Source organism: Portunus trituberculatus, chromosome 40, assembly GCF_017591435.1.
Source record: "Portunus trituberculatus isolate SZX2019 chromosome 40, ASM1759143v1, whole genome shotgun sequence".
Taxonomy (NCBI): Eukaryota; Metazoa; Arthropoda; class Malacostraca; order Decapoda; family Portunidae; genus Portunus; species Portunus trituberculatus.
The window spans coordinates 6892501-6917500 of NC_059294.1; the positions used below are offsets into that span (position 1 = coordinate 6892501).

A 25000-nucleotide genomic window follows, 5' to 3' on the forward strand; every position below is an offset into this window, starting at 1 on the left:
AGTTGAAAACTCAGTAGACTTACTGACCGATATTTAAAAAAAAAAAGAGTAGTATTGTAAATTCCATCAATGGCAGTAAATGAAATACAGCATTTAAAGAAAAGGTCAGGGCAAGAGAAGAAATTAGCACATAAATATTGCTGGTTTTCAAACTGAGACATTTCTACACTTAAATACTAAATAATGTAAGTACTCATATGCAAGATACCTACCACTGGAACAAGTACTTGAACTGTTGGGAAATGTAGGGCATTAAAACATCTTAGAAATGTCTCAATTACAAGCACTACCTTCAAATTATACAATAAGAAATTTGTGTTAATACCAACATCTAAAGCAGAGTTGTGTACCAAGTATGAATAATAAATACGTAAATAACAACTAATAAGACATATAAAAATATGTGGAATATTCATTTTAAATTAAAGAGTATTTGGCTTGGCTTTAGCTGATATTTATCATGAACAGTATTTAATATTGTATTAATCACTGTGATAATAACAGAAAGGTATCAGGGTATAAATGTATACACCAAATTAGACGATATTGAGCTCATTATTAAAACACAATACTGAACCTTGTACTGGGTATGTAACACACGTGTACTACATCTGTCAGTGAACCAAACACTACACATACCAGATCTCTTCACTGCTGCAGTCTATTATATTATTTGAATATATCAACTGTAATATTAGTGAAGGAAAAGTCTTCCATAAATCAATGGCACAAGATCTCTTTAAATTCAGGTAATTCCATGGTAACTCAATTAACAAATGCCAAGGCATGAAAAAGAAATGTACATTGATATAGGAAATTAAGTTGCAGTCACATTCATAAATTGATTTATCTAGAAACTTAGGTATGAACTCCAGTTAAAATGAAGGAAGGTTTTTTTGGTGTTCTCTCCTGTCATCAGACACAGTAAGGGAAGTGAGGGTCTTAAACTGTGTTTTGATTCCCACAATGAGCCAGTGTGACTTCTTTAATCATATCTTTCTTTGTTGCCTGTCTACCTTATACTGTTCACCAAAACCCATCACACCTCTCCACCTAGTTCTTTGCAGTACGTCCTGCTTCCTTCTGGTATCCCTCACCCCTTCAGCTACTCCTCTGTACATAACTGTTCATTGTCATTTGTTCAGCAAGTTTTTATCCTGTCTTGTCCTCCCAATGTTCAGGGCATAAACAGGTAAGTATTCAAACAATCAGAAGCAATCGATATGACCCTTACAGTTGTATAACAGATTCCTGGTAATTGACAATCACTTGTGACTTCAGTACAGTATATTGTCACATACCCAGCATGTTTCCAGTAATGTGTAGGCTTCATCAGCATTCACAATGGTCTTGCTTAGAAATGCATTGATATTTTTTTACATCTTGCCACAACATGTAGTACATAAGCACTTACACAAATTACTATTACATAAGCACTTATATACATGTTACTCCATATCAACACCTAAGTACATTTGTTTCTCACCTATTTCACTTTTTTCTTTCCCTTAATATCTGGAAATAAAGCAAAAAAATTTTGATCTGTATGTAAAAAAAATCTGGAATTTGCTCAATGTTGCAATGATATTTTCAATCATCATCATCATTGTTGATCACAGTTACAAATTACATCTGTAATAGTCAAAACTAAAACATTGATACATACAACAAAAAGTGTTAGAAGTAACCAAAATACTCAAGGAGAAAAAAAACAAAAGTCATGGTCATGTAATAGATGTATGATAGTAAATTAATTGTATAATATAGAATGATCTCTGAAGGAAAGTCAATGCCTTAAACTGAGATCATAGATGTAATATGCACCACCAGTAGGCACATAGTAGGATTATATACAATTGCATCAATTATGATCTTAAACAACAAAAAGCATCTACCACATGGCCTTTTTGGGGTACAAACATTTGGTGTCAATAACCCAAGAGCAAGTAGTAATGCTGCTGTCTCTTGTGGTAACAACATGAATTTAACAAAGGACTACCAGCTGTCAGCAAACACCAGAATGGCTGATGCCCTGTTGTTTGACCTTCTGGTTATAAAATCCTATGATTCATAAGAAAATGAAGGATGAAATAAATAGCAGTGGCACACTTTGAAGTGCTTTACATGTCTATATATGTAGGCATAACAAGTGTGACCAATGTCTACAAAGAAAGAAATACAAGTGTGAAAAAGACCAGTTATTGAACCGTTTCTACAATTTGTTTTCATTCCATAATATGTCATACATAAAGTATTACACATAAAAGAATTAAATAATCAATATATACTCAGAATGCTTTCTTTCATTAAGCAACCAATTTATTAAATTTAAATGATATGCTGATCTTAAAAATAGTGATATTCATCAGCATAAACAAGTGGCAATGTAACCACACTGACAACTCAATGACTTCACCTCGTTCAAATGGCAATCGTGGCCTGATTTGTACTAATGAATGATGACACTGAAGAAGCACTTTTTCTACCTACAATCCTAATAAAAAAAAGTGACATGTTATCTTTTTTCTTTCTTTCGTGGTGGATGTCATTGGCTAAAGCTAAGCTGCCACTGATGTCTGCCTGCCAATCAGACCATAACGCTCGCTGTGGTTCAGATGGTTTTCAAATGACCTTGACTGTCCCACCAACAAGAAAAGAAAAGAAAAACGGGCCGTCATTTTTCCAGTCATGGCATATTGGTAAATCTTAGAGACATTCTAGGACCATATGATATGTTACAACTTTCTAATAAGCACTTGACAGTTTTCTTAAGTCTAACTCTCGCAATGATACGTAGTGATTGTCAAATCTTAAAGACTCCCTTATTTTGTGACATTCGTGAAATCACACTGTCACGATTTGGGAAAATGTTTTCACTGTGATGGAAGCAATACACTCAAATTCGTAAAAAAAAAAGTAAATAAATAAATAAAAGTGTGGACGTGTATACAGTGGCTTGGCAACTATAAAATCACAAGTAATGAATAAGAATTGGTCACTAACTACTACAGGTATGAAAACACAGCTTTTACCACACAAATTTCACCATGATCCGAACTTGCATCGGTAAAAAAGAGCACAGGATTATGTTAGGCTAAGTTCAAAACTCTCTCTCTCTCTCTCTCTCTCTCTCAGCTACTTCCTATACAATTCATCTGTCATCTGGCATCAGCAGATAGACTCAATGTGGTGCCAGCATTGCATTCCCTGTCACTTACCTGGCGGCGTTGAGTTGGTCCGCATGAGATTTCCCTGCGCGTGGTTAGAGCGAGGGCTGGTGTGGGGAGATGGGAGGGGTCGCTGGATTTGTGGCGGAGGTAGGGGCGGGTGCGTTGCTTGCCAGTACGCCTCCAAGTACTCCGCTATGTGTTCACACGCGTCCTCCAGCTGAAAGAATTCCGCGATGAGCACTGAGCACATGTACACCGACCATGAAGCCTCCCTGATGTTTGTGGCACAGCAGGATTTATTGGTGTGAGAAGGATGATAAGTGCGTGGACAAGGATAGCAGATGTTAGAATCGAAGAAAGATTGTGACACATACATGCACAGCAGATGTTACTGATTATTCGTTATAAGGCAACCACAAAAAGCAAACACGAATGACATAAACAGTAATAATAATGCTACGCATAGTATAGAAAAAAAATCATGGTTTGCAACACAGTAACAAGTAAGTATAAGTGCAACGAAAAGAAATGTTAATCAATGAATAATTTAACCTCTTCAGTACTAAGACGCATTTTTACCTTGAGTTTTGGGTGTGATTAGACGGTTTCATCGACATTAAGAAGGGTCTATGGAAATCAGAAGATTAATGGCCACAGTCTTCACTATTTTAATCCCCCACATGAATTTCTGAAGCTGTATAAAATAACCAAACAGTAAGCAGAAGGAATACGGAAACGTGTCATGGTGCTGAAGGTTAATAACAAATGCGACACTATTAACGACAAAACTGTGATCAGTGACACTCAAAGACATATCAACCAATAAAAAATAATATAAGCTAGAAAGGAGATTTAATGGCAGAAGCAAATTTATACGCGGCACATACGTAAAAAGTGTATATATGGAGCAAATGCAGCATCTGTAACAGGGACAAGACTGCTGATAGGAACAACAGCACAATGGAAATATAGATCAATAAGGACGAAAAAAAAAAAGAGAAATTAAAACTGAAACAAAAAAAAGAATCATAAAATCTTTCTATATTACATTACATGACAAGAAGTGAAACGAATCGCCAGATAAACTTAACCCCTTCAATACTGGGACACATTTTTACCTTGAGATTTGTGTATAATTAGACCATTTCATTGACATTAGGAAGGGTCTATGGAGGTCAGAAGATTAATGGCCAAAGTCTTCACTATTTTAATCCCCGACATAAGTTTCTAAAGCTGTATAAAATCACCAAATACTAAGCGGAATGAATATGTAAACGCGTCATGGTACTGAAAGGGGTTAAGTTTTCTCAGTTGACACAATACCTACGTAAATGTAAGAGATGTATACAAAGATAACAAACATAAAGACAGGTATGGTTAATGAGATATGTCCTCCTTACCTGGTTCTCGTCAAGGATGACATCGAACATCTCAGGTGGACACTGCGCCAACTTCTCAGCGGCAACCATCTGCACGTTGAGGTTACGACTTTGAGACTTGCCCCGGGATTTTATTAGACGCTGCAATACCTGCCAAAGAAAACAACCCGTGCACATTTGAACATGACTGAGAAATAAACAAAATATGAAAAAAATAAAATAGTGTCCAGATCTCCAGTGCAACTCGAACATGCCAATAAACACGAATACACTCAGTAAATTAGGTTTTTTCTCACATGTTGATGAACACCTCACGAAATTATCGAAACATTTAAAGAGTCATCTTTTTCCTGGAATGTACTGATAAGGTCCAATATTCACTGTGCAAAATGAGAAGAGAAGCACTACGAAGATTATTTCGTTCGTTAACAGAGGCACTAGAAACTAAATACATTGTCCTCAAACAACAGTGCATGAAGATAAAAATATTTGCAGGATAAATCTAATCATCGATATTCAAGATGACAGCAATGGGAATCTACAAGGGGTGAAAATTAATCCTTATCAGCCATCGTGTGCCCTCACCTTAGGAGATGAGATCTTGAGGTACACGAGGATAGGCGCTAAAGAGGTCTTGGCCAGCTGCGACGGGTGGTTGATGGTGTCACAGTCCAACACCACCAGCTGCAAGGTTCTGGCCAACTCGAATATCCGCTCAATCTCTGCCTGAACTTCGGCTATACAAGAAGACCTGGAGTTTGAGCGTTCCATAAGGGCTCTTTTACTGGGGTTGTTGAGAAGACTCCTTTTGGCCAGAGAGATATCGGCGCTCACCCTCGTGATGATCACCCTGTGGAAGAGGCGGTGCTAACTTGTTGCACGCCGGACAAAACGGTTCCCCAGGGTGTGCAAGGCTTACTGCGTACTGTTTCACTTGACTTTGTTAGGGTGCGTACCTGATTTGGTGCGGTTAGGTTCTCATACAACTATGTCTTATAAGGGTAGTCAGAACAGGTGTGAGAGTGTAATGCAAGGGGTTCGTTCATTACTGAAACTGTTAGTGTGTAGCATTTTAAATACTACGAGGGATGTAGTGATTCATGAACCGCTACCAAACTAAATCAATCAATGAAGCAGACATTCTTTGAAGTAAGAATGTTCACATTTAATTTCATCCTATGACTCATTCATACAAGTATACTGTAGGTGTACTTTACGTTAGAAATTCTAGTTGTTTTTCGTGTGACTCTATCTACGGACTTACGTTAACATTACCATGGTACCGGACACTGAAAAACATAACACATTATAGGTTATATATTAATAATAAGAAAAAAAAAATTGGAAGCGCATACTTACCTTCCCTCAAACTTGTGCTTAATGTAATCAAAAAGCGCCTTCTGCATCATGTCCGTGACCTCGTACCCTTTTAGGGAGGGGCCGACGAGCACAAGCGGGCGCATGGAAGGCACGACATCGTAAGGAGGAATATTCTCCTGTTTCTTAAAGAAAGGATTCTTTTTTCCTTTCGCCGGAGGGGTGGTGATGGAAGTTTTCCCCTTGGAGTTGCCCAAGGAATCGGAGTCTTCCCCCAGGTTGGAGTCTATACCGTTGTCGAGATCAAGTCCTGTGTGGTGTACGGCAGAGTTATTGGCAGGGAGCCTGGGAGCTGCCAGCTTGGTCTGGCTCGCCTTTTACAGAAAGGCTAGGGAGCTTATATCAGTATAGGTGGCAGACCAGTGGTGAGGAAAACATCACCACTAGGCACAAAATTATCAGGACAAAATCTCCCAACTTCTGAACCTCAACAAATTCACGAAACACTTATTGATAAGGTGTTAACTTTAATACATATGAAGCAAACAGGTTCCAGGGGGAGAAGGGAAAGTTTGTCCGGCAGGTAAACACTAGCATGAGTTGCTGGGAGGTAGAGCTACCGCATGGAGCATGTCTCAAAAAGGAACTCAGGAAGGTAAAATTTCAATTAGAAAGGTCAGAATATTTCATACTATTAAGGACGATGGAGTCTAGGTAAGATTAGCTTATAATACATAAACTTTGGGTATTGAAGAGTAATGCAAAATATGAGAGCATTATACACGCATCCGAGTGTCAATGAAGGACCACTATACAACCCTTGGATAGTGCCAGGCATTCAAGAGTCTGAAAAGGAATGATCCTTGGGTCTTAAGAGAACAATCTATGTCAAAACACATGGCCAGGAGGGGAAAAAGTAATACACAAAAAAAGATTGAAAGTACACCACAGGACAAACTGTAAACAAGGTTTGCCTCCAAAGAAGCTCGTCACAGAGATGCATGATTCCTATGTCTAGAAGTTGTCAATCTATGGGAGCTCACATGCAATTTATTCAAGGTAAACTAAGTGCTCTTCAAATCTGTAGGATATATATACATAATCAACCAGGGTGTGCATGATAAAAATAGATAAATGCAATAAATGGATGAATGAATAAATACATAAATAAGTGCATACGTAAATTAATAAATAAATAAACAAAGGGTGCAAGGAGTACTAGTGTGTGAGTATCATTACGTCAGGTCAGCTACGAGGATTGTGTCACGGAGAGGCTAAGGGTCTGGCGGCACGAGGCAACACCATGCTCACAGGAACTCGACGCTCGGCTCTTAACACATGCAACACGTCTTGCCCTCCATCGTGTGTGTGTGTGTGTGTGTGTGTGTGTGTGTGTGTGTGTGTGTGTGTGTGTGTGTGTGTGTGTGTGTGTGTGTGTGTGTGTGTGTGTGTGTGTGTGTGTGTGTGTGTGTGTGTGTGTGTGTGTGTGTGTGTGTGTGTGTGTGTGACTATTGCACCAGACGAAGGTGATACTTGAAGAGCATAGCGCGAAATGTCTATGTTTAGTAATAAGAAGCCTTATCAGAACACAGCGCGGCTCTCTTCCTCCTAGAGGAACACTATCGCCAGGATCGGGGCGTGGCCGCCAGCAGGGCGAGGGAGGTGCAGGGTGGCGCCACACTCCACCTCCCTTCCTCATCCACACTCTCCTGTCTAACTAACTGCACACTATATTATGTTTTCATAGACGGTTTTATTAGATCACCTACATCGAATTAGCATGATAATAATGACTATTGACATGGATATACATCTATTTATATATATATATATATATATATATATATATATATATATATATATATATATATATATATATATATATATATATATATATATATATATATATATATATATATATATATATATATATATATATATATATATATATATATATATATATATATATATATATATATATATATATATATATATATATATGTGTGTGTGTGTGTGTGTGTGTGTGTGTGTGTGTGTGTGTGTGTGTGTGTGTGTGTGTGTGTGTGTGTGTGTGCGTGCGTGCGTGCGTGCGTGCGTGCGTGCGTGCGTGTGTGTGTGCGTGTGCGTGTGCGTGTGCGTGCGCTCGCGCATGCTTGTTCAGCCAAAGTCTAGATACAGTTGTGGTGGTATTAATATAGTATTGGAGTTAATAGCAGTGGGGCACGCTGGTGGTGGTGGTGGTGGCAATGATGCAGAAATGAGTCGCACTGTTCTCACAGGACGCATGGTGACGGTGTTGCAACCCTTCAGTAATTAATTTTACTTAATTACCAAGTCTTGATCGACTCGAAACACTTAAGTCGAGACAACTGCGCGATGAATGACTGTGTAAGAATGAGTATTTCTTATTTAAGAAATAAGCCGACAATGTATCGTAAAACCTAACGTGAACCATGTAGATCTGTGATTTTTCAATTGAAAATGAATAGCCATTACAATTATTCATTTACATGCATACTAATGAATACTTGTACCGTCCTCAAACCACTTAGGGACGCGCATCACTGTATCAATCTTGTCTGGCTCATTACAATCCTAGACGACAGCTTCGCATTTGTTTTCAGTGTTGAGAGTCTTTGGGTAAAGGATCTGAAATAAAGCTACACACGTATGCTTATGAAAATACTATGTAAGCATCACACTTGGCGATGAAGGTGCCAGATAGGGTGACTCAGGGTGCCAACGCCAGACTGAAAATAAATTATGAATGTATAAATAAAGAGATACGATGGCAAGGGAGGAGTGGAGGCAGGCATGCTGGTCGCGGCCACTTCACGGGCTGTGCCTCGCGGGGCTGCAGGAAACCCTTAGGGATGTGTGGTGCAGCCTTTCATGTCGTACACCAATTATTATCATTATTATTATTATTTTCATTATTATTATTATCATTATTATTATTATTATTATTACTATCATTATCATTATGACAAGGAAGGAAAAGCATGGGCCAAATAAGTGATGAAGTCAAGTAAATAGCTATGTTATGCTCATAATTACTGCACTGACGGTGTACGAGACGACGGCTAAGTGAGTGTGATGAGGGCCTGAAGGACACACATCACCAGCCTTTATGTTTTCTCCTGTTACTCCTGCTCCTCTTCCTCCTTCTCCTCCTGCTCCTCCTTTAGGAAGAAAGGATGGAGGGGGACAAGATTTACTTTGATCTAAATACTTCTTATCACACGTAAAAGGACGAGAGAGGCGGATAGGCAGAAGCTCTTCTAAGGCGACAGCAAGGCAGCAGAATGGTAAGCAGTGCACAGGTATCGCTCAGTCTTCAGCCAAAAGAAATTAAAAGGCCTCATGGAACCGTCCAACATCGCTTGCTGCTAAAACAGGGAAAGTAATGGCCATTTGAGGCAATGACATCCTATTCCTTTTAATCACATCACAAGCTGGCTCATAATTACGAATAAAGAAAACGTGGCACTGACATTTTACCGAGACAACAGCTGCCTATGTCTCGCGCTGTGCTGTGAAGACAGATGAACTTCCTTAGCTGTGGGAAATGCTTCATAAAGGCAAGTAAGTGCAATCTAAAAGGTTCCTAGACCGTTTCCTCAAGTAGCGAGGTCATGCTGGGCAACAGGAGGGGCCATGGCGTGGGGCAGCAGGTCAGTACCAAGCTCCCAGCCATACACACAGACACATCACACAAATAAAAACAAAACAAAAAAGAAGTTACTCAACACGAGAAAAATAAACAGTGTCTACAATGAAGCTTTTAGGAAGAATGCAGGTCAGGATGAGGAAAGCCTTGAAAGAACAAAAAATGTAGGTCAGAATCAACAAAAAAGAGAGGGCTAAACAAGGAAGAAGCATCCCACAGCACACCGTCCTAAGAAGCGGCTCATCACTATGCCGGAGTTGCAATGCGGCTGTAGGAGTCGAGTACCACTACGATTACCCTAAACTGACAATACGTCCCGCATGAATCAACAGTGGGCTCAGATGGTTAGTGAAAATGAAACATAAGCAGCCAGATCCTGCATCCTCGTCACGCAATGACTGTTCTCAAACACTGTACGTCTCTATCCAAAAACAACAGATGGCAAAGAAAGCTGGAGGAAGTAAGTACTCATGCATTAAACACTGCACACAAGTTGCCACAAACCCCGCAGCCGATGAAAAATTATTAGTCCACATGTCAAGAAGTCCAACGTCTGTCTCGAGAAAAAACCGATGCATTCAATCAAAGTCGTCAAATATTACAGGTTAGTCTGCACCAAAGCAACACTTCAGTCTACATAAGAGCATGAGTTAGATTATTTTTCATGCACGTCATGGTCTTTGAGGTGGATCGAGACACATCGTTTACAACCAACACACACACACACACACACACACACACACACACACACAGAGAGAGAGAGAGAGAGAGAGAGAGAGAGAGAGAGAGAGAGAGAGAGAGAGAGAGAGAGAGAGAGAGAGAGAGAGAGAGAGAGAGAGAGAGAGAGAGAAAAAATTGCAATGAGAAAACAAATATGCATCGCTTTTCATTCGTTCATAATCTTCCCTTCAAATGTCACAACCAGACCGATTGATCGTATCACTGACAACACAACCGTGAAATAGGAACGTTTCGCTGTGACGGACAAAACAAAGAGTTAAATGTGATTTTTTTTCAAGTGATTTAAACGAGGTCACGTGCGATCGAATGAGAGTGTGTGTCCTCACGCTGCATGATTTACTTCCGTGATAGAAAGTCCGACACGGGAAAATACATCTACCAAGAACGTAAGGAAAAAGGGAAAAGAAAAAGAAAGAGAAAAAGAAAAAGAAGAAAAAGAAGAAGAGGAAGAGGAAAAGAAGAAGAAGAAGAAGAAGAAGAAGAAGAAGAAGAAGAAGAAGAGAGAGAGAGAGAGAGAGAGAGAGAGAGAGAGAGAGAGAGAGAGAGAGAGAGAGAGAGAGAGAGAGAGAGAGAGAGAGAGCAGCATAGATTCTAAAGAACAAGATTACAATTAACAAACACTGAATTAAACTCAACACGACCTAAAAAGAATTAAGAGCAGTCTCTCTCTCTCTCTCTCTCTCTCTCTCTCTCTCTCTCGAGCGGGTGGTAATTAATATGGCCAAAAGAGCTCAAGACATTCAGCGCGAAAATCCTCTAATTAAGTGTGTGTGTGTGTGTGTGTGTGTGTGTGTGTGTGTGTGTGTGTGTGTGTGTGTGTGTGTGTGTGTGTGTGCTCACACACACACACACACACACACACACACACACACACACGTCAATTAAAATTAACAACCAGGGCAGATTGATTGAATAGTAATTCGTTGACCTGCAGTCTGTTATATCCGTGACATGGAAAGAACAACAGATCTATCGGTGCACGCATTTCAGTGATACGCTAGTTACAACGTACGTGGCCTTGAATATTCATACAAAGATATCTTTTCTATACTGACTCTCTTCTTACAATACAAATCACGCGTATATAAAAATGCAAATCGTAAATATTGGGACTGGACGAAATGGTGGAGTTTCAAAGATTAACTATTGCTTGTGACACTTCCCGTACATCCATCATTCGTATAGACGCCAGCATTGCCTTGATGTGTGGCAGAGAACATGAGAATAAACTAATTTGCACCAAGCTGACGGTCAATATGAACATGATTAGTCCTGGTTTGGGTCGAGTAATTGAGTGATTGAATTTTGGCGCAGCAACAGAGGCAATATGGCGCGGCGCTGGGAGTGTTCGGCCCAACCAGCTGACGAACACTGATATCTAAAGTGGCAGGCAGGAACACACGTCAAGTCCCACCGCAGCATTAAAGCTTCCTAAGTCTACTCCGCTTAGGTGGAGTTTTCCATATGCGGTCGCGACGTGAGCCAGCCTGTCAATGAAAAAAACAACAGCGTAACCTATAAGTGATTCATCATTGTTGCTGCTGTTCATATTGCTTCTTATTCTTATTCAAGCACACATTTTACCTAATGACCAGTATCCCTGGGTGCAAAAACATAACTCCATGATTCCCTTCCGCCTGGTTACGAAGTCAGTTGAATCTTTCCGTAACTGCGAAAAGCAAACGCCTCGCAGGTGGACGCCGCGACGAGGATAGTCTAATTCGGTTAGGTCTGGTCCGTCATTCTGTCTGGCGTCACGTATCACTTAGGGCTGTCACGCATCTGGCAGTCCATGGCAGGTGACGTCACAGACCGGAGTACTTAGCTTGCCGTTGACTTGCGCACGTGACGCAAATTTCGATCCACACGTTTGTGAAAGTTGAGTTAATTTTGTTAATACACGAAGATGCCTGGGCACCTCCATAGCAGTGATTAGATAACCATGTGATGACAGTGAGTGAGCCTAACGATTTGTAAGTCACTCAAGGGAACACCAACCCGGGTCTGTGGCGTCATACAGGAGCGTCTTAGAGCTCAGTTCTGCAAACCAAGCAAAAAACAAAACATTACGGAGAAGGGTGGAAGGGCTTGGGCAGGGCAGGAAACAGTGCACTTCAATCTATAACCAAGTGGGGAAAATAAATATCTAATGGACAACTGTGGCTCCTGAAGGGTCACATGTACTTACAAGAGGTCAAGGTCATCCCAAGGCGAATGAATTTGTAAGGGAAGGAAAGAGAAAAATTACATGTAGCAATATGACACGGAGAATCACTGGTGTGGTCTAGCTTCCTGAATATCTCTCAGCGCTGACCAGGAATTTCTCATCCAATTAAAGGAAGGAAACACTGTCAAAGTGAGAACAATTGCTCTAATTTGTCTAAATCATTATTGTGGCAATGGCAGATGTCAGCTGAAGAGTCAGCATCATGACTAAACAAGAGCAAGGGCCCATGGAAGGACAAATGATAAATATAAGTAAAATAAAACAGCAAGAAAGGAGAATTAGGGGCATATCATTATGAATGAGCCAACTTGACTAATAAATCCACATTATATTAAATGCAAAAGTTAAAACATTTTTAGTAATGCAATGATAAGAAGGGAATCAGATTATACGATTTTGGTGTCTCAGGCGTGTGTTGATTTTTTTTTTCCTTTAAGATGAAATTTTGTTGGGTTGTTTTTGAATCCGTATTATTCATATTTATTACGATCCAATTGCTTGTTTAATGATACTGGTTCCCTCCTTGCCAGACAGACAGTTCTTGACCTGTCACACCACACACCTCATGTAAAACAACCTGACGCAAAACTAAGAAAGGAAACCCTGCTCTCCTAATGCATCTTGAACAGGCTTTGCACCCACTCTCTCCCATGCAGTGATTGTATGTATAACACACCGCCAATCTGGTGTTCATTATGTTGAGGTGAGTCTGGGGTATTGATCACGTGACTAATGATGGACTGAAGCTGTGACAATTTTGTGATACCCTGAAGCGTGTCGGAGGCCTGGTGGAGAGGGACACTGTTGGTTCAGAGGCCACAAGGTGAGGCGCTTCTTCCCTACGCAGGAAGCATTCCTGGAGCGCCGCAGGTGCAGGGGACATTTTTACTGATGTGATGCAAAATGCAGGACTAAGGTTCGGGAGGCTGTGCACTGTACAAGCCTGAAACTCTCCGGCAGAAGAGTGTGACGCCACGCTGGCCGCGGCACAGACTATCGGCCGCTACACTACACAGACGCACCTACTGCATGCTTTTAGCAAAAAGCCGCTACTTTTCTACTGCAACCCACTGCAAAATCAAACTCTAAGGACAAAACAAAACATCAAAGGTTTTAATTATACATGACATATATCAAACCAAAGTAGAAAACCCTCTAAGTCTGAAAGCAACAACCCCGATGCCCTCTGGTGTTTACAGACCCATCCAACCCCACCACGAGCGATCACGGCTCCTCACAGTCACTAACAAAACAGCTGCGGCCAGAGACTGGGGAGTCCTGTGGATGGAGTGACTGCACTGCTGAGGTGAGGGAGGGAAGGGAAGGGGAGTAAAATTACACAGCCACTCAACTCCTCGGCATACTACATAATCTTTCTTTGTAAAATATTCTTCTACCTACATAACTACGAGTACAAAGTACATCCGGCACATCCTGGACTACTCTGCCGCTGCTTTAGTTCAACATCGAGAGCGCTGCCTCTACGCGTCCACTGAGGCCCTTCTCCCTACTTTGTTAGAACACTGCGATAAAAAGCCAAACACATCTAGAAGCACTGATATCAAGATGGCACTAAGAGCACAAGCCACACTCTTCCAGCCTCCGTATCTGTCCCGGATGAGCGGCAGCACCACTACCAGCCGCCGCAGCACACACCACTCACGCACTCTAACCAGGAAGCCAACCAGGTAAAACAAGCACATTCCCTTGAACGGTGAGAATCTGAACCCAAAGCACTACCCTAACATGTCCATGGCAGCCTTGCCCTTTAGTCATGGGCGTTGCATCAGACCGTATTCCACACCGTGACAGTCAATAAATACGGTGGGTTGGGGGCTGACGGTTGACTCCGAGCTAGGCATATCCCCGACAACTCCTCTCCCCGAACTGTCCGCCTCGCGCTACCACTGAATCGCTAAGTCGAATGGCACGTCAATAAGTTATATGTAAGTGATTTAGGTAACAGCTGCTGATTCAAATAATTCAATATATATATATATATATATATATATATATATATATATATATATATATATATATATATATATATATATATATATATATATACACACACACACATACATACATACATACATAGATAGATATTGGATGAAAGCAATTCTTTAGACAAATCTTTAAAATTATCTTAGATTGTTCATTACATTTTTACGATTAAAGGATGAAATTATTGTAACGTCCAAACGTTATACGTGTTGAACAGTAAAGAACTAAGGTTGCCTCCACACCTGAGCTACAGTAACCACGTCTTCAGTGGAGATAGACTGAAACACCTTCGTCACAGTTCAGTCAACACGTAGAGAGGTTCACGGCAGCATACACAGGCATGCGGATACCATCACAGGTGTGGACACATGCATCAGGGCACGGCTACACCAGGGACTCAGCGGGAGCTTCACAGCGTGGCCGCCCGCACACAAGCTTCCTCCTTTTCTTATCTACCAGCATCCGGTCCAGCTGCGTGCCTGAGTTTTCTGTTGCATTAATAAGCTCGATTTTTTCTTTAGCTCATATTTCAAATGAATTGAGGCTTTTCTAGACGTTACAAATCCATGTGCATCTTGGTACCCATTATGACATTCCCATCTCACCAAATCTACAAATTCTGAGAGGCCAGCTAATGATCGATGAGATGATGACGAATTACTACCCCGCGAGACGGACACAGTGTGCTCCCCTCTAGGAATGGACTCCAGCCTCGACCACGGCCCACTCGCCGCTGGTCGATGCCGCTCATGAGAATTCCAACAACCTCACCACCTCAGCCTCCACTAGGGTGACACGCGGCCCTGTGCAGGGTGCCCGCGCGTGCAGTGTGTGTGTGGGGAGAAGCTAACGGGTGTATAAAAGAGTAGTACGTACAAATACATCTTGTGGCTTAGAAAGGGGCGGCCGAAGTGGTGGCCAGCTTCCCCTTGCACACAGACACACTGCAGCCACACTCACACATACAACCTACACACTTATGTACACTCCTTTCATCTACTTGATGAAGGAAGTGCTTAAAACTGGGGGAGGAGTGAAGTGAACATGAACGTGTGTTCTACACAGTATAGGCTACACATCAGTGGGCTACGAGTAACATTATGTAGGGGGAGACCCGCCTGGCGCCGGAAGGGTAGCGGTGTGAAGTGGCGCCAGGCGTACGACAACACCCACTCATACAGACACGCACACATACACACACACACCCAACACTTACCGGGGGTAGGGGGAGTAGAGCCTCGGGAGTTAGAGCTCTTGCTATTGGATAGAACATCATTTATCATTCCCAGGTTACCCGAGGAGGAAGTTTTGGAGTGCAGCTTGCAGCTCTTCTGCTGGATTCGCAGATTCTCCAACTTGACGGGGGAGGGGATGAACCCGACGTCCGCACCCTCCTTTACTAGGCGCCCGATCCACCAGTTATTGTCGTACTTCTCCTGCAACGATCGGCCACGCATCATTAGATGAGCGACGCACCGGCACAGGTGCTTCATGCGTCACACTAAGAAACTTATTCATGATAATGATCATAATGATAATTTTAATAATCATAATCATGAATAATAATAATAATAATAATAATAATAATAATAATAATAATAATAATAATAATAATAACAATAACAATGGAAATAATAACAATAACTGACGTAAAGCATCCATTACATAGGTAATATATATATATATATATATATATATATATATATATATATATATATATATATATATATATATATATATATATATATATATATATATATATATATATATATATATATATATATATATATATATATATATATATATATATATATATATATATATATATATATATATATATATATATATATATATATATATATATATATATATATATATATATATATATATTTTTTTTCAAAATAGGTTTATTGGTTCGGATACATAGCTGAGTGCATTGTGCAGTGCCAGATGTTGCTCTGATGAAGCAGCTGATACTTAGCACATTCACTTATAGTACATTAAGTTTTCCTTAGCATCTTTTCGTTACTTAGAGAACACTTGTGGAGGAGTAAGGTGCACTCAGTTCTCACCTTAATGTGAAGGAAGTCCTTGACGTCGAAGGAGATGGCGGAGCCGTGAACTGGTGAGTCGTCGTCCAGAGAGCCATCATAAGCTACGTTGGTCCGCACCGAGAACGCTACAGGCTTGGTCTGTGGACAGGTAACGGAAGGTATTAGATCTCTAACGCTGCAAATAAAATACCGGCGTGTTCTTGGTGAGAGGAACTCAGGAGTCTTACATGACGGGTGTCTGCTGCACCTAGCGAATAGCTGCTGCACGGGGACCCTTGGGTCGCGGATCCCTGCTACACAGCAGCGCCTGGACCGCGGCCACCTGTTAAGTAAATGCGGCTGGAGCCCCGATAACGCCCTGATATGAGACGCTGCTGACTGGCAGCAGCTGGACGCTGTGCAGCTGTGCATCAGTGCAGCATCCTATTTTTGTGGAAGTATTTGGTTGGTGGTAGCAACTTGGCACACGCTCAGAGGTGTCGTCTCTCTACGAGGATTTATGCAGCTTTTGTTTAGTATGCGGTGTTCAAACGTAATATTTCTTATACTGGGTTTCTGCAGCTAAAACTCAACAGCATATATTACAATTTTACTGTATAACAATAATCACTCGACAATTAAGTTCATTTATTGTTTTAACATTAACTGTACTAAAATATTACATTTGTACTGAAGTTGTTCACTGTTGACGCTCTCTTGTCATGTCTTTTATAATGATGACCTAAACAAGTCACTAACGCGAAATCAGATGTTATGCATCATCGACCTTTGTTGTCGAGTCCTACCAGCAGCCTCCCTCCTTGCTAGCCGGGACGCGGAGGCACGCTGATCTGAGGGAGGATATTAAGACCAAGATGAATCCCCTTGTGTCTCACACCTGCATGGCCGACACTGGTATGACATCCCTATCCTGGGATGTGTAGGGTTCCCACCGACATTCTCCTCTGACGCGCTGCACCAGAACACCCTCAGCAACACGTGTCCTGTGCAGGTGCTGCTATCTATTAATCAAGCTGTTGACACACACAGATCTCTCAAAATCCACAAGTGAAAATGTTACCGATAATTAAAAGCACACTGTCATGGAAGAGATGTGTGTGTGTGTGTGTGTGTGTGTGTGTGTGTGTGTGTGTGTGTGTGTGTGTGTGTGTGTGTGTGTGTGTGTGTGTGTGTGTGTTAATTATGTGAGTTGAAGAAGAAACACACGCAGATAATTATTACATTCAACACACGAAGCTAAAAAAACATGGTTATGATGTGACAGCTGCTAGTGTTGAGTTGTTCTGCAGGACAGTACGAGTATATACAGATTGGGAGAAGGAGGAAGTTGGGAAGGCTGCGAGAGATTGAAGAAGTTTTGAGTTGGGGACGGGGGATGAAGCAGGGCGGTGATGGGGAAGCTTTGAGGGACCTTGTGAAAGCTGGTAATGTTGTTGATATCTATGGAGTTTGTAAAATTGTGGAAGAACTCGGGGTTGTGGGAGACTACTGGTCAGGGAAGGCTGGGGAAGGCTCACGGACATTTTATAACTTGTCCTTAGTGAAAACTCAGCTTCTCTCAAAACATACACATCGCGCCGCCAACACTGACAGATTGGGATCACTAGGAATTTTGGAGACCAAACGAGTACCTGCAGGTCGCGTGACTGGCCAGCGTGGCCCGAGGGCGTCTGGCTGACGTGTTTTAGTGCATCAAGGCGGAAAAAGTTTAGTGTTAGTGTAGCCACACGGAAGTATCGAACACTTCCCGACACTTGTTTTGCATCAACACATCAAATAATACCATTTTACTTACATATTGTGTTTGTAGATGTTAAACTAGGAATTTAGTGTGTGCAGTCTAAACACACACACACACACACACACACACACACACACACACACACACACACACACACACACACACACACACACACACACACACACACACACACACACACACACACACACACACACACACACACACACACACACACACACACACACACACACACACACACACACACACACACACACACACACACACACACACACACACACACACACACACACACACACACACACACACACACACACACACACACACACACACACACACCAGCCTGTGTAGCTGTACTGGGTACAGCTTACACCATCACTATGTCCTTGGTGACTTATCGACTGCTCTCTTGTATTCAAGTCTTGAATCTTGCACTTCTCACGTTCATGTGTGAAATTCCACAATGCTACTATGTATACTCTCAGGTCAATGCTGCATGTTGTGATAAAACGCTCACTATTATTTCATGTTTTTATAATCATTATCATTATCATTATCAATACTATTGTTATCATTATTACTATTATAATTATTATCATTATTATTATTACTATCAACATTATCAATTATCATTATTTTTGTTGTCATTGTTATCATTAATACACACACACACACACACACACACACACACACACACACACACACACACACACACACACACACACACACACACACACACACACACACACACACACACACACACACACACACACACACACACACACACACACACACTGTTAAGGACTGTGGTACTGCCAACCGGCATAATCAAGTAGACTTCACAAACTAATATTACTGAGCGCCACTCCACACACTGCTCTGAGGACAGTGCCAGCCACCACACCTTGGCGACGTGCACATTCACCCCTCACGAAAGCAAACGTGTACATTACTGCGAACATTCTGCCACACAAGAAAATGTACCGCAGCAGGAGAGATGCACACCGCAGAAGTGACACACAGTCAGAACAGAGCCGGATTTGGCGACTCACCAGGGCCTTCTGCAGCGTGACGAGAGCCTGACCCTCTGTCCTGCGCCTGAACCCACCAGCCCCGCGGCGAGAACTCTACCGTGACACAAGGGGAAGCAGGTAGAGGGCGGCGAGGCTGGTAGTGGTGGTAACACTGCCTCGCTACTCTTTTGGCCGCGTCAAACTCAAATAGATGTATATATAGACATGTCATCTTGCTCTGGATGGGTTCTGAAGCCTATATATACACTATACTTGTTCAAAAGGCAAAACTTGGCCAAAGCTAATATGATTTTTTTTTAATTGCAATAAATGTGTGCATGAATAAAATCTAATCAAAATATTGATAGCCAATGTCTACTGACCATGCTGATAACATGATTTTAACTAGGTTATAACTATGTAAGTAAAAAAAAAAGATCTGAAAATAACATGAATAAACTATCTGTTAGACTGGACATATACATCAGCAAAAGCATCAGCAGCAGCAACTTAAGCGGAAGCAAAAACTGCAGCTTAGAGTTGATCTCTTTCTGCAAACAAATGATGTACAACACGGGGGAACACGGGAAGAAGTGTGTGCGGAAGGGAAGAAAGGAGGAGAACACGCAAGCTCGGGGCAGGAGTCAGAAGGAGAAAGACGTAAACTGGAGGCTATCCGTCACTTTAGTGAGCAGATACCAAAGAGAAGAAATGTGGAAGCGGATTTTATACGGCGGCCAGTCACACATCAATGATAAGGGAAGGAGTCTGATGTAAATTTTCAAGTACACTCTGCGGCAAGAAACAAGTCGTCAGAAGGCAGAACAAAGGCGGGTCAGCACCATGGGCGACCACTCATCACTGCCGGGAAACGACTCTACAGCACTTGCATGACAGCAAATAACGATCATGGTGACAAGGGCCCCGACGTCATTAAAGGGGAGAACAAACACGCCATTAACAGCGGCAGAGTCACACGCCATTAAGGGATGGACCAAACGTATCACTAGCAAAGAAACACGCAAACACCACTGGCAAGGGACCAACCTCGTACCGACCAGCCAACCACACACCACTGCCTGCACACCACTCACGCATCATCGAGAAGGATTGACCACTGGCAGGTGACCTACTACCTGTCCACCAAATGACTACAAACACACCATTACAAAGGACGTACATCCGTCCTTCCGTTAAACAAAAGTTACAAGAGCCAGGGAAACATTGCAATTTAATTAAAAATTACCGGAATTAAGCAACACAGGAGCTTTCGATCATAGCAACATATTCTGTGTGATACTCGGGCACCTTTCCTTGAGATTAAATTAACTGTTTCGCTCCGTGCCTTGCCCTCGTGGTCCGGGTGGGGCCAGGGGCGGGGAGGGGAGTGGGCAGGTTACGCTACAGTTCCTCTCATGAAAGACAAGGCAGGTGATGATTTAGGCGAATATTAGGACCGTGGGGCTGCTATGGGCCTCGCGTCAAGCCACTACCCGATGGTCTCAGCACCTTATCCAATTAGTCATCAGACCGCAAGGGAGATAAGACCGCGAGTAGGAGTCCTTGAGAACCACTTGGCCGGGCCTGATACAGCACACCGTGACTTCCGCGGCGGCTTCATGTAGTGCGTCTTCGGCTCAAATACATACACACACACACACACACACACACACACACACACACACACACACACACACACACACACACACACACACATACAGTTTATGATATATATATATATATATATATATATATATATATATATATATATATATATATATATATATATATATATATATATATATATATATATATATATATATATATATATATATATATATATATATATATATATATATATATATATATATATATATATATATATATATATATATATATATATATATATATATATATATATATATATATATATATATATATATATATATATATATATATATATATATATATATATATATATATATATATATATATATATATATATATATATATAATTTTGATTAGTTTTAATTGGCATTTTAAAAATGATAATTTTTGGCTTGAAGAGGTGCCCAGTGTGAGAGGGTAAGTGTTTCAGTCCCCGGCAAGCGACTCATCTCCTCGGGTGAAGGAGCCGAGGTTAAGTTTTCTATTATCCAGCAGCCTCAACGGGGCCGACAAGAGGCAGATTCACCGCGTGCTACTTCCTATGACACGATCGATGGGGATGAGGGGAGGCGGTGACGGTGAGGCCACATCCTGGGAGGAGCGGGCACAGGAACCCTAAAGAGGCGCTCCCCTCAGGCCGCAGCGGCGACATTAAATAACACATTCTCTCCACGGCCTAAGCGAGTTCCAGATGTATTAGACTTGGGGGCGAACACCCGTGTGCCATTTTATTTATTTATTTTTTTTTTGTGGTGGTATGAGACATGGAGGCAGTAGCACCGTGCTGCCACACAGAACATGTAATGAACGCTGGATTATGTTCCCGACAGCTGGCGGTGGTGCGCTGAAGGGATTGATGGCGCTACGTACCCAGGGTTAGTCCCGGGCAGCCGTAAGTATCCTAGTGCAGCAGTCATACATCCTCCACGGTCATCATATCTCTGTCCGCGGTGCCTGAGTCTTCGCAGCAACGGTTTGATGGAAAAACGATGTTCACCATGACATTAGTCCAGCCTGACGTACAGGGAAGCAGGCGATGAAGCGCAGACAGCTGTGAAGCGTCTCATCCCCGCTGATATGCATAATTTCCTGACGACCAGGACATCCCACCGACACTAGTCACTTCTGCAAACCACCAGCAGAGAGCAGGGCGGGCCGTGGGTCATCTAGCCTTGAGATAAATCAGTAAATATCTACTTTTCGGTGCATATGGGGTGCGTGGCTCCCTCCCCTGCAATGCAGTGGCGGCGCCGAGTCGGTAGCAATAGTGAGACAGGAAGGCGCCCATTTGCCACCACCTCGGTGCTGAAGCTGATATCCTGGCAAGGTCTATAGCACATACGCTGCCACCCACACACATACACTCTCAGTGAGTCAGTCACTGGCGGAATCTGTTAAGAAGTGAACGTTTCACTTTCAAACTAACAAAATCACTGGGAGGTCTCCGGTGCAAGTCACGCCCCGTTCAGTGACGCACACTCACATCTTCCTTGAGTCTTACCGCTCACGCGCCCTCACGCCAGGCACTCCACAGTCTTTCCTCCAGATTAAGATGAAAAGTCTTGTGTTAATGAAAGGATGGATGTGTTATTATCGTCATAATAATTTCCAACAACAAGGTGTCGAGAGCAAGGTAACACTGCATGGCTCTACAAGATCATTTTCCTCGACGACCAATGCCAAACAATCTCATACAGTCGCGGTGACGTATAAACCAATGTTGTGGCCTGCACGTCCCATGGTGTCACGCTCTCAGCCGATATGATCCTTAAAACTTGATTGCCCTCAGTGCCTCGTGCTGCTGGCCTGTCGCCCCACACCAAGACAAACAGGTGGCCACGCGCCGCCTACTATCCTCTTTTATCATTTAATTTTATGTCAATATACATTGTTCTGTGTTCTAAAAAATATTTCGTTGAAACACACAAACACAAATACATACACACACACAAACACACACACACACACACACACACACACACACACACACACACACACACACACACACACACACACACACACCTTAATCCATGTGTTGTGAAGGAATAAAAGGTAAGTGACCTGACTTATATCTAACTATAAACATCTTGCCTTATGCTTACAATAAAGTTTGAATATATATATATATATATATATATATATATATATATATATATATATATATATATATATATATATATATATATATATACACAAAAAAAGTACGTATATTATATATCATATCTCATGTATGCGTGTCTATGTAAATTGTGACGTTGGGTGTGCATTTGCATGTTTGTGAGCACACTTGTGAGTTGTGTGTTGGTTCCTACATGATGGTGCATGATGGAGTCCTTAGCTCCACTCACTCCAACAGAAACTATATAAATGAATAAATCAATAAATAAGTGAATAAATAAATAAACAAATAAACCAGTGACAAGACGCAATATCGCAATGCTTACTTCATTTATAACGAATGAATGGCTCGTACAGGCAGGAGGAGCGTGATACACTACAATAAACTACTTGGAATGTAGTGCAAACAACATCACTGTGAGGTGATGGCTACTGCCTAAGCCCGCAGTGATGCTGGGGCCAGGAAGGCTACCACAGTGCTTCAATGTGACACAGCAAGAGGTAACGGGCGTGAAAAATTATGGGAAAAAAAAAACTCTTCAAAATGGATGCGGGTGACGCACTGTACATGATATTGAGACTGCCGCAACGTACATTATGCCGCGAATGATGCGACGTAATGTACTGGGTCAATAAAACTGAATAAATAGAAAAATGTGAAAGTAATTCATCACTTTCATTACAACGCTACGTGTACGGTGCAGACATCCTCTCAACACTGAGGAATAAGATACTGGGAATGTAAACGATATGGCCCATTAAGTGCATTTCTGTGTAATATTCTCTCTCTCTCTCTCTCTCTCTCTCTCTCTCTCTCTCTCTCTCTCTCTCTCTCTCTCTCTCTCAGTTTCATCGACCAACGCCTCACCCTGCTTTTCTCCAGTTGAGAACGCGCCTCTTCCTCTGTCCTGGCCAGGATGCCCCAGCCTCGGGTAAGAGTGCCCCGCCGCCACTACAGAAGGGTAGGTAGGATGTGTTAGGTGTCTACAGACTTTCAGCATCGGCTGGCAACTGGGGAACTACATTTGGTCTTCATCTGGTGTGTTTTAGTTGCTAGTATGAAAACATTTCCATATTAATCCAGTTTAATGTATGGTGTACTACATGTTGCGTTCTGTGTGTGTGTGTGTGTGTGTGTGTGTGTGTGTGTGTGTGTGTGTGTGTGTGTGTGTGTGTGTGTGTGTGTGTGTGTGTGTATGTGTGTGCGTGTGCGTGTGCGTGTGTGTGTGTGTGTGTGTGTACGTTTTGTCTGTCTGTGTTAAGTGTGCTGCATTGCTGCACTGTTGTGGTGTGTGTGTGTGTGTGTGTGTGTGTGTGTGTGTGTGTGTGTGTGTGTGTGTGTGTGTGTGTGTGTGTGTGTGTGTTAAGTGTGTGTGCATTGCTGCACTGTTGTGTGTGTGTGTGTGTGTGTGTGTGTGTGTGTGTGTGTGTGTGTGTGTGTGTGTGTGTATGCAAGGCAGCGTGGCAAGTACCGAGGCAGCATTAGCTGGGTGTGGCGGGAAAGCATTAGTCAGACAAAACACCGGTTTTCTCTTACCCCCTTCTCTTTAAGACAAACTTACACACACACACACACACACACACACACACACACACACACACACACACACACACACAAATACACAAATATAACACATACGTATACACAAATAGACACATAAAAGGATGACGTATCGAAACGACCGTCTCACCCTTGCCTTCTCCAGTTGCGAAAGTGCCTGTCTTTCTGTCTCACGTCTGAGGTTCTCTCTCTCCTCGTCCAACGACAGGTCCGAAGACGGCTGCGAGTAGTTCGAATCAGCCGAACCCTGCAAGGAAAGGGAGGAAATGTGTTACTTCATAGTACACAATGCCTTCTAAAAATCATCCTGCTAACACTA

At 42.0% G+C, this 25000-nt stretch overlaps 1 protein-coding gene across 18 annotated transcripts in view; it reads right to left on the reverse strand.

The window, feature by feature from the left end:
* LOC123516173 (voltage-dependent L-type calcium channel subunit beta-1-like) overlaps nucleotides 1-25000 on the reverse strand; it is a 190434-nt gene that overhangs the window by 6976 nt on the left and 158458 nt on the right. For 10 of the 18 annotated variants that reach the window (XR_006678112.1, XM_045275349.1, XM_045275355.1 and 7 more), the window contains 8 exons: nucleotides 24812-24928; nucleotides 19374-19448; nucleotides 16581-16700; nucleotides 15725-15944; nucleotides 5909-6176; nucleotides 5135-5399; nucleotides 4571-4699; nucleotides 3219-3387 (listed from right to left, as the gene is read on the reverse strand). Coding sequence is in view for 15 of the 18 variants with exons in the window: in XM_045275349.1 (XP_045131284.1) it covers nucleotides 3219-3387; nucleotides 4571-4699; nucleotides 5135-5399; nucleotides 5909-6176; nucleotides 15725-15944; nucleotides 16581-16700; nucleotides 19374-19448; nucleotides 24812-24928 (1363 nt within the window). In the remaining 3 variants the exon portion in view is untranslated. Of the gene's footprint in view, nucleotides 1-1486; nucleotides 1516-3218; nucleotides 3388-4570; nucleotides 4700-5134; nucleotides 5400-5908; nucleotides 6177-15724; nucleotides 15945-16580; nucleotides 16701-19373; nucleotides 19449-24811; nucleotides 24929-25000 lie in introns of all 18 variants that reach the window. The other 8 variants (XR_006678113.1, XM_045275346.1, XM_045275347.1 and 5 more) reach the window with 5 other exon arrangements.